This window comes from Zingiber officinale, chromosome 2B (genome assembly GCF_018446385.1).
Source record: "Zingiber officinale cultivar Zhangliang chromosome 2B, Zo_v1.1, whole genome shotgun sequence".
NCBI classification, from domain to species: domain Eukaryota; kingdom Viridiplantae; phylum Streptophyta; class Magnoliopsida; order Zingiberales; family Zingiberaceae; genus Zingiber; species Zingiber officinale.
Window position 1 is genome coordinate 139,884,543 of NC_055989.1, and position 13,347 is coordinate 139,897,889.

At 36.5% G+C, this 13,347-nt stretch overlaps 1 protein-coding gene across 3 annotated transcripts in view; it reads right to left on the minus strand.

Moving 5' to 3' along the window:
• Window positions 1–3,197: 3,197 nt before the first annotated feature.
• LOC122047462 (homeobox protein knotted-1-like 12) overlaps window positions 3,198–13,347 on the minus strand; it is a 43,201-nt gene continuing 33,051 nt past the window's right edge. The window contains exons 4-5 of one of the 3 annotated variants that reach the window (XM_042608790.1): window positions 3,772–4,010; window positions 3,198–3,686 (exon numbers count right to left, since the gene is read on the minus strand). In XM_042608790.1, the coding sequence (XP_042464724.1) occupies window positions 3,456–3,686; window positions 3,772–4,010 (470 nt within the window). In that variant the 3' untranslated portion in view covers window positions 3,198–3,455. Of the gene's footprint in view, window positions 3,687–3,771; window positions 4,029–13,347 lie in introns of all 3 variants that reach the window. The other 2 variants (XM_042608789.1, XM_042608788.1) reach the window with 2 other exon arrangements.

Here is a 13,347-nt window from a genome sequence, read left to right on the forward strand (position 1 = left end):
ACATTTCTTGTAATTCTACTTTATACATCCACATCTTGATGTATGTCATTATAACATTGGTATTGTAATTACTATTGAGGCTTGTTGTAGTCATATATAGTAGTTAGGTGTTCTTTAGTTCTATACCAATGAAGTTAATGGACCAGATTTTTTATAGAGGTATTATGTACCCATAAAATTTGATATCAACAAAAGTTACACTTGTATTGCATATACAACTCACATGTAACCCAAGTGGAAGATTGTTGGATATTATTATCCCTTTTGGTAGACTTAATTGTAAGTTGTGAATATGAATACGAACCGAACTAGTTTAAGTGATCTAATTTGAGGTTATAGGGTTACTTAATGAGGTTTTAATATGTATAACCATTTAGTCTGATTCGTTATCATCTATGCGCTAATAATATATCAGAGTAGCTATATAAGGGAAATGCCCCCAAGGGGTTAGGGCATCTTGGCATAACCTTTGTTCCCTATTGATGAAGGTTAAGAGGCATCATCAACCCTAATTCCCTTGGAAGGTATTTCCTATTGCTTCCACTTCTTCTTACACAGGGATTATTGGATTCTAATATGACGCTACAAGACCTTGGCTTTACAATCAAGTTCCTTATCGCTTTTGGTTTATACTTTTACTTTGTTATGTCATGCTTTTGTTGAAACAAGATCATACTCATATGTTGCATTTCTTATTTCGAGTTCTTTTCAGTTTTTAGAATTAATGCAACTTAGGATTTACAAGTTCTATCAAAAGTACCCCAAGCTATGGTGTAGTGGTACAATACTTATATAGTCTCCCAAGTACTCACAATTCAATTTTCAGCTATGACGTATTGTAGGATATTTCCTCCAATGGGATAACAAACCTGGGATGTTAGGATGTTGGGTTGTTGAGCCACCCATTGCAAGTACTTTTGGATTTATCTTGATTGTCGATGGTCGATCATCATCCCCAGCCTTAGTCAGTTCAAAAGACTGGATACCTAGTACTAACTAAAAAAAGAAAATAAGGAAAAGTTATAGGAACACAACTAAGTTTTGCTACGATCTTCTACCCATGTATTTTCTCTTTTAGTGTTAAAAAAAGGAGAGTGGAGTGTAGTGGGTGGAGTTTTTCTACTTGTAGGACAAGAGGTTTTATAAATTCACCAAATTTCATCATAGAAATAATTAGAGAAGCGGAATGAAAAAGGCTATTTAATTTTTGATAAATAAATCCATTTAAATTTTTTCTCTCCAATATTTTTGAATGTTGCTCTTGTTGATCTACCTAGAATTGATATTCTCTTCCAATATTTTAAATTGCAAAATCCTACTAAGACAGTTACCATTCAGAGGATATCAGTAAAGGATGAGCTTGATGTAGAGTATTTTTTGGACTGATGTTCTACCTTGTGACCCAAGAAATCCGCCCAAGTGTGAATCTTTGCATGAATTTTAGACAAAAATAAGCATCGCAAATATGTAGATCTGCAGCCATATGCTCCCCCCTCTAATGTAGGATTGAGAAGAAGTTGGAGGGTGGGGAATAAAATCCCTCCCACCTAGAGAAGTTATTTGGTCATCGTGATTTATTCCATTCATCTCACTATAGTGTTGACAGTGAGGGGCACTTGGAGTGAGCAAGTCACCTTTTGTCACATGAGAAGAAGATAGAGGAGGTTGGAGCAGAACCAGCATGGGTTTCCTACACTGGACCTGGACAAAAAAAACTATTAATATACAGCTCAGATAAAAAAAATATTACACAACCCTAATTAAACATAGTCTGCGCACACACCCCACCCTCTTGCCTCCATAGTCCATACTTCGTAGCAAGCTACGTGCTTACTTCCTCCACCCCTCTACAGCAAGCAAGGAAGGAAGCTCAATCAAAGGTAACCCCAATTCCCTAAACCTCTTTCCCCATTGTTCCGCAAAAAAGATGGCGACGTTGGTCTCTTTATTCTTTTGAAATTTACTTTCGAGTTGGACTTAATGGCTAAACTGATTATAAATGTTTGATTTGTGGCTTCGTTGTGATTTATGAACTGGAATCGACCACTGCCTCACTAAGCAATAACATCATGGCTTGCAAAGTGACCATTTTGTTTTTCAATATTGTGTTTGTAAAACTATTTTTAACAATTTTTCTTAGGAAATTGTCAATTTTAGAAATTTATCTAGACAATTTCGTGTAAAATAAAAAAAATAAAAGGTATCATTTTTTGTTTTGAAGAAAAAGAAGAGTGTTGATATCAATAATCAATTACACTTAGTACTTAATGACCGATATAACAAACAAAACTCTACTTGAGAGGGGGTAAATACCCGATTGAACGTCTATAAGCTCAAGTTAATGCAATGAAAAAACAATAATATCATAAAATTATTGGAATTAAATTTAGTAATACAAAACCTTTCTCATTCTTAGTAAAAAATTAAAGGTGGAGAAACTTTTTACACTTGCTCTTTTACAAATATAAAAAAAAGCCAAAATGCACTTTACAATTATAAAGAAAAAGAGATGGGGAGCTTTGAGCACTTAGAAAGAATCATTCAGTAATAAGTCTTTCCCTTAAGGCCTTTCCCAAGTTGCTTTGGCCTCCTTAATTATAGCCAAGCCATTAGCATTCCTCGCTCTCTCCAAGAATAATATTTCTAAGTAAGCAGTTTCATCCCAGTGGCGTGGAATCTAGCACCTGTAACTCTCATTCTAAGCAACAATCACTTATTCTTCTTCTATTTTTTTTTTTCAATTTTTTTATTTTTTTTATAATGATCCAATGTTCAAACTTTGCTTGACTAATTCTGAAAATAAATGATCTTTCCTATTGATTACATAATTTATGAACATTTCATCTCATGATATGATATCACTTTGCCCTTGCACCTGTCATCGCATGAGATGGATGTCTGCACTGCTTGTGGAGCACAGATTCTGTGGAAGACTTTCTTTTGAAGAAGCTTCATGGCTGATTTTGAACAGATCACATAGAAGTTTTGTTCTAAGTTACTACCTAAAATAAACACTCTTATAAGTTCAAGAGGATCCTAAAAACTCATAATTGTTGCAATTTTATACAAAACTTCTATATACCCTTAAATTGCTCTAAATTGACCCTAGATGTAGACTTCAGCAACAAACGTTCGTACATGAAAGTAAACTAAAATATCATAATCATCAGCTTGACCGTTTGAAGTTTTTATGCACATAATCAAAAATTCAACTCCTAGACTAAACCAATCGGGTTATGAGAATAAAGTACTCTGTTCAGCTGATCATTATTGAGAACAGGTCTAGTACAAATCTACAATGCCTTTACACTGATAAATCAAGCCAACATGGAACCTAGAGTTGAAGAAACAGGATCCAAAAATATAGGAGACAAACCATTGGCGAACTGAGACCGAAACTCCGATTTGATTTCATTGTCCTGATGTTTCGATAATGCTTTCAAAGAGCTTTGGAATCATGGCCCAAACCGGTACATGCCTTCAGCACCCATGAATTGTCCATCCACACTGTAGAGACCAGCAGCAGGAGAAGTAGTAGTAGCAGTCTGAGGATGGTAGCCATCCATCACAAACAGCTGCATGTCTTCAGATGGTTTCCAATGCCTTTTCCTTTGGTTTATGAACCAGTTGTTGATTTGTTTCTGATCGAGGCCGGTGGACTCGGCCAATGCAACCTTCTCTGTTTCCTGCATGCCATGTCATGAATCTGTTAAGACGAACTAGTTATCGAATCAAGTATGATCTGAGAGGACTGAGTGAAGTAGGGCATACTGATGGATATGGCCATTTTTGGTGCAGCTCCCACCAGTTGAGGAGCTTCTGCCGGGCATCCTTTGGGAGCTTCCCTTTCTTCTTTTTTTTGGATAGTTCTTGCCTGAGGCCACTCAAGTAGCCACCATACTTTTTTAACAGGCGCTGCTTCAGCTCTTTGTCCTCAGTAGGATCCATGTCTTGAGGATCGGTCTCGCGGCCACTGTTGCCATCCTGGTCCTCATCGGAGGAACCAACCCCTTCACATTTTTCAGCTTCTTTCATTTCCCAATGCATCAACCAAAAATGAGATCACATAGTCATGTTTTTATTGAACAAGGACACTAAGAGAACCAACAAGAAAGAGGAAGATTGCATGCTACTATTTTATTCATCGACAATATTTCTAACGGGTCTATTAAATCTTCACTTTACAGTTTGCATCACTTGTCACTTATTCCTCAAACCGATAATGATTCAATTTTCTATCCACGACAAAACTTTTTGAACTGATTCGGGTGGCATGACATGACGAAAACCTTTTAACAGCTTCAAAAACATGAAAATGCAAATGCAAATTTTGAGTAGACATGCCGAGCTATTCTAGTTTGTTGTCCTATGTTCTTATTTGGGTTTAAGCCATTTTTACTGTTACCGAACTAATCAATAGATTACCCTTTGTAAATCAATTGTACAATCAAAGACATGCATATTCTCATGTTCATGCACATTTGAATATCTGCTTTTATCCTCATTCCATCAAACAAGAAATAACTTCTAAAGAGCTTTCATGTCTGTCTCTCTTGGTTGTGATTAGATACCATATGATCAATCCCCTGGACATCTCTATATCGGCTAGTACAAATTTTGTTCATCACAAAAAAAAAAAAAAAATGCACACCACTGTCACAACTCGATCTACACCTCACGGGTCTCCACTATAAACATCTTCAGTGTCCCGATGATTCAGTAATCCTTCAATACGAACCATCACCCTTTGTGCAACATTATCCTACTAGACCCCACTGACACCTAGACGTCTAGTGTAGGGGTGCAAACGAATCGAATCGAGCCGAATATATAGAAAAATATAAGCTCGAATTCGGCTCGAAATAAGTTAATCGAGTTCGAGCTCGATTCGAAATTCGAAAAATTTAAAATGTTTGGTTCGAATTAGGGCTCGAGTTCGAGTTCGGCTCGAAATATTCGAACATATTCGCGAACTATTCAAATTATTGCTCGAAAATAGGTTCGAAAGGCTCGAAATTTATCTATTTAATATATATTTAACTTATATTAATAAATATTAAGGCTCGCGAGCAGCTCGCGAACGGCTCGAATAATATAATTTGGACTCGAGTTCGGCTCGAATTCGATAAATTCGAATACGAATCGAATATTTTTCGAGCCGGCTCGAAAAACTCTTGAGCCGGCTCGATTCATTTGCAGCCCTAGTCTAGTGTTCGTCTACAAGACTACGATGCATCAGTTTTTTCTACCTTTTCTCACATTTAATTACCACTTTGTTTGGAGTGCTCTAATAACCCTACTTAGAAGAAAGAAATTACCAAAGAAATGAAACCCCAAAGAATTTTGTACCTAGGGACTAGTTGAGCTACCACCACAAAGACAACCCCATATGTAAACGAATCTTTAAAATGGAAAACAAAGTCAAATTGATCCATAGTACATTATAAAGTTTGACTCATAGTTAACACTACAATCAAGAATATAGAGCCAATTAAACAAACTTCGCCTCTATATTAGAATGGCCACTCAAGGTAGATATGAAAAAGGTGTTCCTTTTTGCGGGCCTTGAAAAAGTACATATGTGATCACCCCTTGCAATTGCTCATCACTCGGTTGTAAAACTCAGCCCTGTTATAGCTTCTAATGGTTTACAACACACCGTCATATATCTCAAGTCGCCATACTTCCTATATGATGACCATATGATAATTACCATTGATGACAAAGACTATAGGGTAAAAATTTCACATTATTTGAATAACCTCATTCCATCTATCAAATGTACATCAGATCTAATAAAACATCATAGAAGAACTGAAAATTCCTTCTACAAAATTAGCATCCAATGAAAAGTTGGATAAAAACATAGGAAAGCCTCTTAATGATGCATCCAATAATTGACAACTTGCTACAATCACTTAGACCAAATATTATGCATGTTCTCCGTATGGTATGCGAATTTATGAAAGTCTGTATGACTATTTATTGACCTAATCAAGGTTCAATATCTTGAGTTGTGTTGGAGTTCGTGACTTCAACTAGAATGGTTACTAGTCATAGCTTTGATGTATGGTGCTGATGGAGAATTGGAAAGTAATATGAAAAAGAAGAAAAAATCACAACTAATATACCTAATCTTTGTTGTATTCCATCTAGAATGGTATAGTTTTGACATTGTGATGTACAAACAAAATTTATAAAAAATATTAACATTATTTTAAATAATCTTGGCACACTCTATATAGCATGTCAAAGGGTATCAAATGTCAATATGACACAATACTTATTAACATGATTGATATAACAACACATGATTCACTATCCATGCCTAATAGTATCGTTCGTATCAGAATGATTTATTTCAACTGTCAACTAATGCAGTAAGAGATTTCAAACCATGCAACTAATATTATTTAGAAGGAAATGTCTATTTTGTTTATGTTGCTTTGTTTGACAACACTCTCCCTGAGTAGAAGACAAATGATCACAAATCTATAATTGATTCCTTGCAATATAGGAAAGAAAGAAGCAGACAATTGCATTTTGCAATGGTTTAGAAATAAAAAATGGTGTCCCAACTAACATTGCTACACAAGTTGTGGTTATTAAATTTGCTCTCAGATGAGTTTTAAAATCCATGTTTAATTACTTCCATTAATTGTGAGTGCCCAATTGCTATACAACTTAAAACTAACAATCTTTTCCATCCAAAAACAAAATAGACAGGAATCGAAAACAATTTTATTAGGGGACACCTACATATGGCAAACTTTAACTTCAACCCACTCATACCACACTATATATGATGAATAGGTTATTTGGCAATCGTTTCCTTCATCTAATCAATTCCAAACTCACCCAAGTTAGTCTCTCCCAATTGCAGTTTGTGAAAGGCTGTTAACAATAGGAATTATTCAGTATAGGTGTTTCATCCAAGTAACTTTGGATTTGTCTTTCTTAAAAACAATACAGTTTGTTCTAAACATGCTAAAATCACTCAGGTGTGCTTGTTGGGAGTGTACTATGTAGTATTGTGCTTACGATAATGACAAAGTATGCCGCCTGCCTTCATATTTAGCATCCCTGTAAATCAAGAAAGATATTGTATTTGAATTATCATGGCGATGTATCATCCATGATCGCAGATCATTGTAGTTAATCTATGATTAATCTAGGAAAAAGTAATCATTTTCTCATCTTCATTTCTATTGTTGATCTACTGATGGTTTTGGGTCATGAATGAGAAGACTAACAAATGTGTGTTGAGTCGGACAATTGGTGGTACTTTTACACAAAAGGATGAAAATTTCAAGCTATATCAACAAGCCAATACAGTTTCAATATCATGCTGTGTTAATACGATTTCAATACTTTTCTAAACATAAAATATATTAATTAAAAACATTATCATACTATTTTATTATTATAAATACTTACTATTAGATTAAATTAATATTTTAAAAATTAAAATTGAGTAAAAATTAATTTAGGATTAATTAAAATCAAGATATAATGATTAAGATCAAATAGATTTAAATTTATTTTATTTTATTTTAATTAATTTAAAGAGAAATTTTCATATATTTAAGGAAGAAAGGAATAAAAAAATTAAAAATAAAATTTTTCATGTGTTTAACGATGAAAGGAATAAAAAAATTAAAATACAGGGAGAAAGGAGAAAAATTAAGAGGAAAAAAAGTTAATTAGAAAAAATAATTAAAAAAATTCACAGTTAAAAAGATAAAGAAGAAAAATTTAATGGTAAAAATATTATAAAAAAAAGAAAAAAAATTCAACGTCGTCATACGGCCGTCTTGGTCTTGTACGAGGCCTCCGCTCGGCCTCCGTGTGGTCGTGGGGCTCACGCGAGGCCTCTGTGTGGCCGTGGGGCACGCGCAAGGTCACGGAGCCTCTGTGCGGCCGTAAAGCCTCAAGGGTGTTTTGCTGATTGGCGGACAAAACAGTAAATTTTGCCCATACCATCTGCTATGGTACGAGAATTTAAACGATAACCGAGCCTTTAGGCAAGAAGACAAGTGAGCCTTGGAAGATCACGAGGGAGTATAATCTTCGATGTTTTGAGTCATAATCAATAAAAGAACTTGATCAAGTAAAGTCAAGATCCTAAATAGATTCAGTTGACTAATAAATTAAATGAACTAGATAGTTCGTTGTAAACACCATACATGCAAATAAAAGGGTTTTGTTTCAGGTCGAGTCAACTAAAAGTAAGTTCAATTGATTTAAGTCACTTGAGTCAATTAGGGAATTGATTGTTGAAAACAGATTGTCTTTATTTGAATTGAGTCAACTAAGAGGTCCTGAGTCAACTTGAAAAGTATCTATTAAATGGATAAGTTTGCTAACACAACCAATTGAGTCAACTAGAATAGGTTGAGTCGACTAACATGAATATAAGTCGGTAGAGCCTAACTTAAGTTAATTGGAGATGGTATATGTTCATAGATAAGCTTGCAATCTAGGATAATTTAGTCGACTAAATTTAAGAAGAAAAGTTGTGTTGCGAAATTAATCCATGATTGATTTGAAGACTATTAAATAAGGGCCTTGACAATCAGACTCTTGTAGGATCGGAAAGACGCTGGGGTGAATAACGTTTGTCGAAAAACTCAATTTAAAACTAAGTTATGCAGCGAAAAATGAAAGTAAAAAGACAATGCTAACACAAGTTAGTTTTACTTGGTTCGGAATCTTTGGCAACTCCTACTCCAAGGCTCACACTCGTCGAGTGCTTTTGTTGGTCTATTCACTAAAAGTTCGAATGGTTACAAATTCTGTACAAGAACTATATATACAAGAACTAATAGTTCAAATGGTCTACTCACACTCCGTTGGTTGTCGGAGGAGCTTCACAACGTCACAGGAGCTTTTTCGGAGCACCGAGCAAGAGTGAAAGTCGTAGCAGTTGTTGCTATGAAGCTCCTGGTCGAAGGCCTTTAAATAGGTCCATTCCAGGCGCCTGGACCACGTAGCTCGGCCAATCAACGCGCTCCACATCAGCTTGTGGATATTTTTTCGAGTTCAGGCGCTTGGACCGACTCTAGGCGCCCGAACCGCCCGACGCGGGCACTTGCCTGGGCACGACTGCTCCGAGGGCCCGAACCAGCTCCGGGCGCCCGCGACACCCGCCTGGGTGCGACTGCTCAGGGCACCTGAAGTCCAAGCACTCGGATTCCTTCCGGGCGCCCGGACTCATTTTCTTCAGCAGTTTCCTCCCTACAAGAAAAGGTTAGTCCAGGCAATAAAAAAATATTTACCCTGCAAAGTAGAGTTAGCACAATATAATAAAATATCAGTAGTAATTAGATCATGTCTCCCCAAGACCAAGATCTAGTCAAGGTCTCAATTTAGGTTTTCCAAATGAACCTAAGCTGGACCAACGCCTACGGTTCCCTCAACGAGGAACACGTCCTCCAGTTGCTTACCTTCACTTACCACTTGCAGTGACTTGCCTCTAACCCACCAAGTCTTCCCGCCAGTTGTCAGGTCCACAGACTCAACTGGACTTTGGCTGGTTGTCAAGTCCCGCGGACCCAACCGGACTTCCCGTCAGATACCGAGCCCCGCGAACCTATCTGGACTTCCCACCAGCTATCGGACTCGTAGACCTAGCTAGATTTCAACCTGGTGTCAGATCCTTCAGACCAGTCAACTCCTGCACACTTGGTAGAAAAGTTAGATAATAAAACACTCTAACTTTAATCCCCTTATTATTCATCCAAACATGAGTACAAATTGCACCAACAACTCTTATATCTTACAACACTCATTTCCACTCTTGTTGAAGTTCCCAAGTGCTCTCATCGAACCAAAAAGCTTAAGAACTTATATCTTTATGCTTTTGCGAAGTTTCTTTTCCTTTTTTCTTTTTTTTTTCATATATTTATGTTCATTTATTTATGTAAAAGATATGTACAATTTTGCTGCACATTCTAAAGAGAATCAATTTTTAATCAGATTTCCGAATAGCTCACTTAACTAGTCAACAGGCCATGGAGTAGGATCATGTTAAATACCTAAGTTAGAATTACTAATTAATCATGTTTATATCTTTTATTTTCATTGCATTTCTTTTTGTAATCACTAATTTTATTATAGGATCATGATTTCATAAATTATGAATATGATAGCGTAACTAGTTTCCATAAAAAATTATGTAATTTTTAGAAAAAGTCTTACAATAAGTCGTGTTATCAAAGGGTTTAGGATCTCATGTATTAGAGATGATTAGAGTTAACACAATTTTTAAATTTCTGACACGCATGTATATAAAGTTCTGATATGCAGCACACCCCGATTCTGCACCTGTGGCCGACTGAGTGGGGCACCCGGAATCCCACTGTCACCCACAGATGCATACAATCAAGGTGTGCAGCATATCATATATATATATATATATATATATATATATATAATTGTATTGATTCTTAAATCATTTATCCTAATCCCTTTTATACATTGGCAGCATAAGTTATTCTACTTAATAAACTTTTCTAATCAAACTAACGAAACTTATCTAGATAAAAGTAAACCGACTTTTTCAAAATAATAAAGATCTCTAGCTACTATATTTTCTTACATTTTTAAATATAATAAAATTATTAAATATTTCAACAGTCCCTCTCAAGTTAGTGAATAGAAATTTATCACCCCAGCTTAGATATAGTAATTTGAGAGCGCCATTAGATACTCCTTTATCTGTTTGCTCTATCTAATCTGATTTTGCCTATTTGATTTGTTTCCAGTTTCTTTCTAGTCTTGGATTCTGGTTTCTAGTTGTCTTGGTGGCAAGCAAACATATGGCTTCTAGTTTTCTCCTGCTCACTTTGCTCCCAACATTTCTTCTTGATCTGAAATTCATGTGAAGATTCATACTTGGGCACGCTTGTTGGGTCACAAGGTAGAGGGTCAGTCCAGAAATACTTTGCATCAAGTGCATCCTTTGTCAATATCCTTTGCAATGGATCGAGGGGTTTCAAGGTTAATGGTGGATCTCTTAGCTGGATGATCATTTCTTTGAATATGAAGTCCATTAGAATTTGTTAAATTTGCATTTGTGGCACTTTAGTAATTCCAGTTGACAAAGCAATAATCAAAATATTAGGAAAGAATCTTTAAAATGCATCTATTTATTTAAAATAGCCTTTCTCATTCTTTTTTTCTCTATCTATTTTTGCAATGGATCACCAAGAAATCATAGAACCTCTTGGAAAATCCCCCCATTACAGTAGAACTAGAACTGAAAATACATAGTTAGGCGATGGCAAAAATATTTAGCTTTGTTCCTGCAACTTTTCCTTTGCTTCTTTTCTGCTAGAAAATGTTTGGTGGTGGAGACGGAATGATCCAAGAGATGCTAGTTGCGCGGCTGACAAGTGAGACTCTAAGACGGAGTAGATGCAATTCTTGTGGAAGCAGTGACGGTCGAGATCAAGGGTTTTAGGCTAAAATATTTAATTAATAGCCTAAATAATGTAATTAATAATTAATTAGCACAAATAATATATAAATATCAATTATATATTAAATAATTAAAATTTATATAAAATTATAAATATAACAATTAATGATTTTTATATAATTTTTATTAATTGTTGTTAGTTCAATCAAGCGCTTAGTGATTGGGATCAACCATAGGTTTTAATGTTTGAATAAAGAATTTTAAGTATAGATTTTAATGTTTGGATAATGAGTTCTAAGTTAGGATTTATTATGAATTTGACATGTGCATTTAAGTCATGTAGGACTAGGTAAAATACACAGAGACGACTTAACGCGATCGAGCATAGTGGATACTGCTCGAGGTTGGTGGAGATCAAAGAAGGATGGTATTGGATATCCGAGGGACTACAAGATGAAGAGCATCAAAGTGCAATTGTACCTCAGAGGCAAATTACGTAGGTGGAATGTGAGGGCATTGGAAGCAAGCCAAGTATTCAAGTGCATCGAAAGAATGAGAAGCCTAACAAGAGACAACCTAGTGGTGAGATTTGAGAGACTTATACCCAGCCCCCAGGGCATAATACAGACGGTAGGCGCATGACATCTCTGACATAATAGTTAGGGGTCGATTCTTAGGAACTGACGACCTGGGGTTTACCCCACCATACGCCTGACACCTGTGTACCTGCATGTACCTCCCTCCATATCCGTGGGGCCGACACTAGAGGGTCGTTAATGTAGCGGATCTACATTTGAGAGGCCTATACCCAGGGAAGAATATATATCAATTTATGCAAACTTGGCCATTAGGATGGTTATAGTCAACAAATCAACTAAAGAGTGCCTTTAGTGGACTAGTGGTCGAGTCAATTGAGTAGTCGAGTCGAGAGCATCAACCAATGAACAAAATGGTTCTATTCAAGATTGAACTTAGAATCATTCAACTAATATGGAATCTAATTAAATGATGGTAATTAATGTAGGTCCTTTAAGGTCGGCTATAGGGGGGTGAATAGCCCTGCAATTAAAAAAAAACACTTTCTTTTGCTTTCTATTTAGCAAAGACAAATACGTTAATTAGTTAGTAAATAAAAGCATATAATAAAGAAGAGACCAGAGTATTTTACTTAGTTTGCAACCGGAGAGATTGCTAGTCAAAGGCAATGAAAGCACTAAAGATCTCCTTCTTAAAAGGCGGAGAAGCCTCTTACAAGCGTTGAAAGCTCAGTAAAGAAATTACAGACTAAAAAGATTAAAGCACAAAATTCTTTTACAGGTGTTGTCTTAAACTCCTAGGACCAGGGCTCTATTTATAGCCTACTAGTCGAATTTGTCCGTTGATTGACATGTCAGCTTCGGACGCCTGAAACAGGTCCAGGTGCCTAGAGCAAGTTCGAGCACCCCTAACGGTGCACCTTATCTGCTTCGCAGCGACTTTTCAATGACTTAATGATAATATTTTATCCTCGTCCGGATGCTTGGATCGATTCAGACGCTTAGATTGGTGCTGACATGAACTCCGAGAGTTATCCTCGCCACAACGGTCTAAAGAGGTGCCTGCGTTGAACCAGGCTGGTCTGGGCACTCAGATTGGTCCGGGCGCTCAAACTGGTCCGGACGCCTGGAGTCCGGATCCTAAACAAGTCAACTTCGTGTTGACTTGTTCGGTTGTTCCGGTCGCTTGGGTGATTCTCCGGCCATTTAGAGTTGAGCTCACCCGAACCCAACTGGCCTTCTCAAGTAAACTTCCTCCCTGCTTCTCGTCCCTCGGAAGCGTCGCACACGTCCTTCTTGTCTGTCGGTGTACTCTTCCATAACTACAATTGCCTCAGATGTATTGAGCCCATCAAATCGCTTCCCGTGTCATCCTTCTCGTCCACTGCA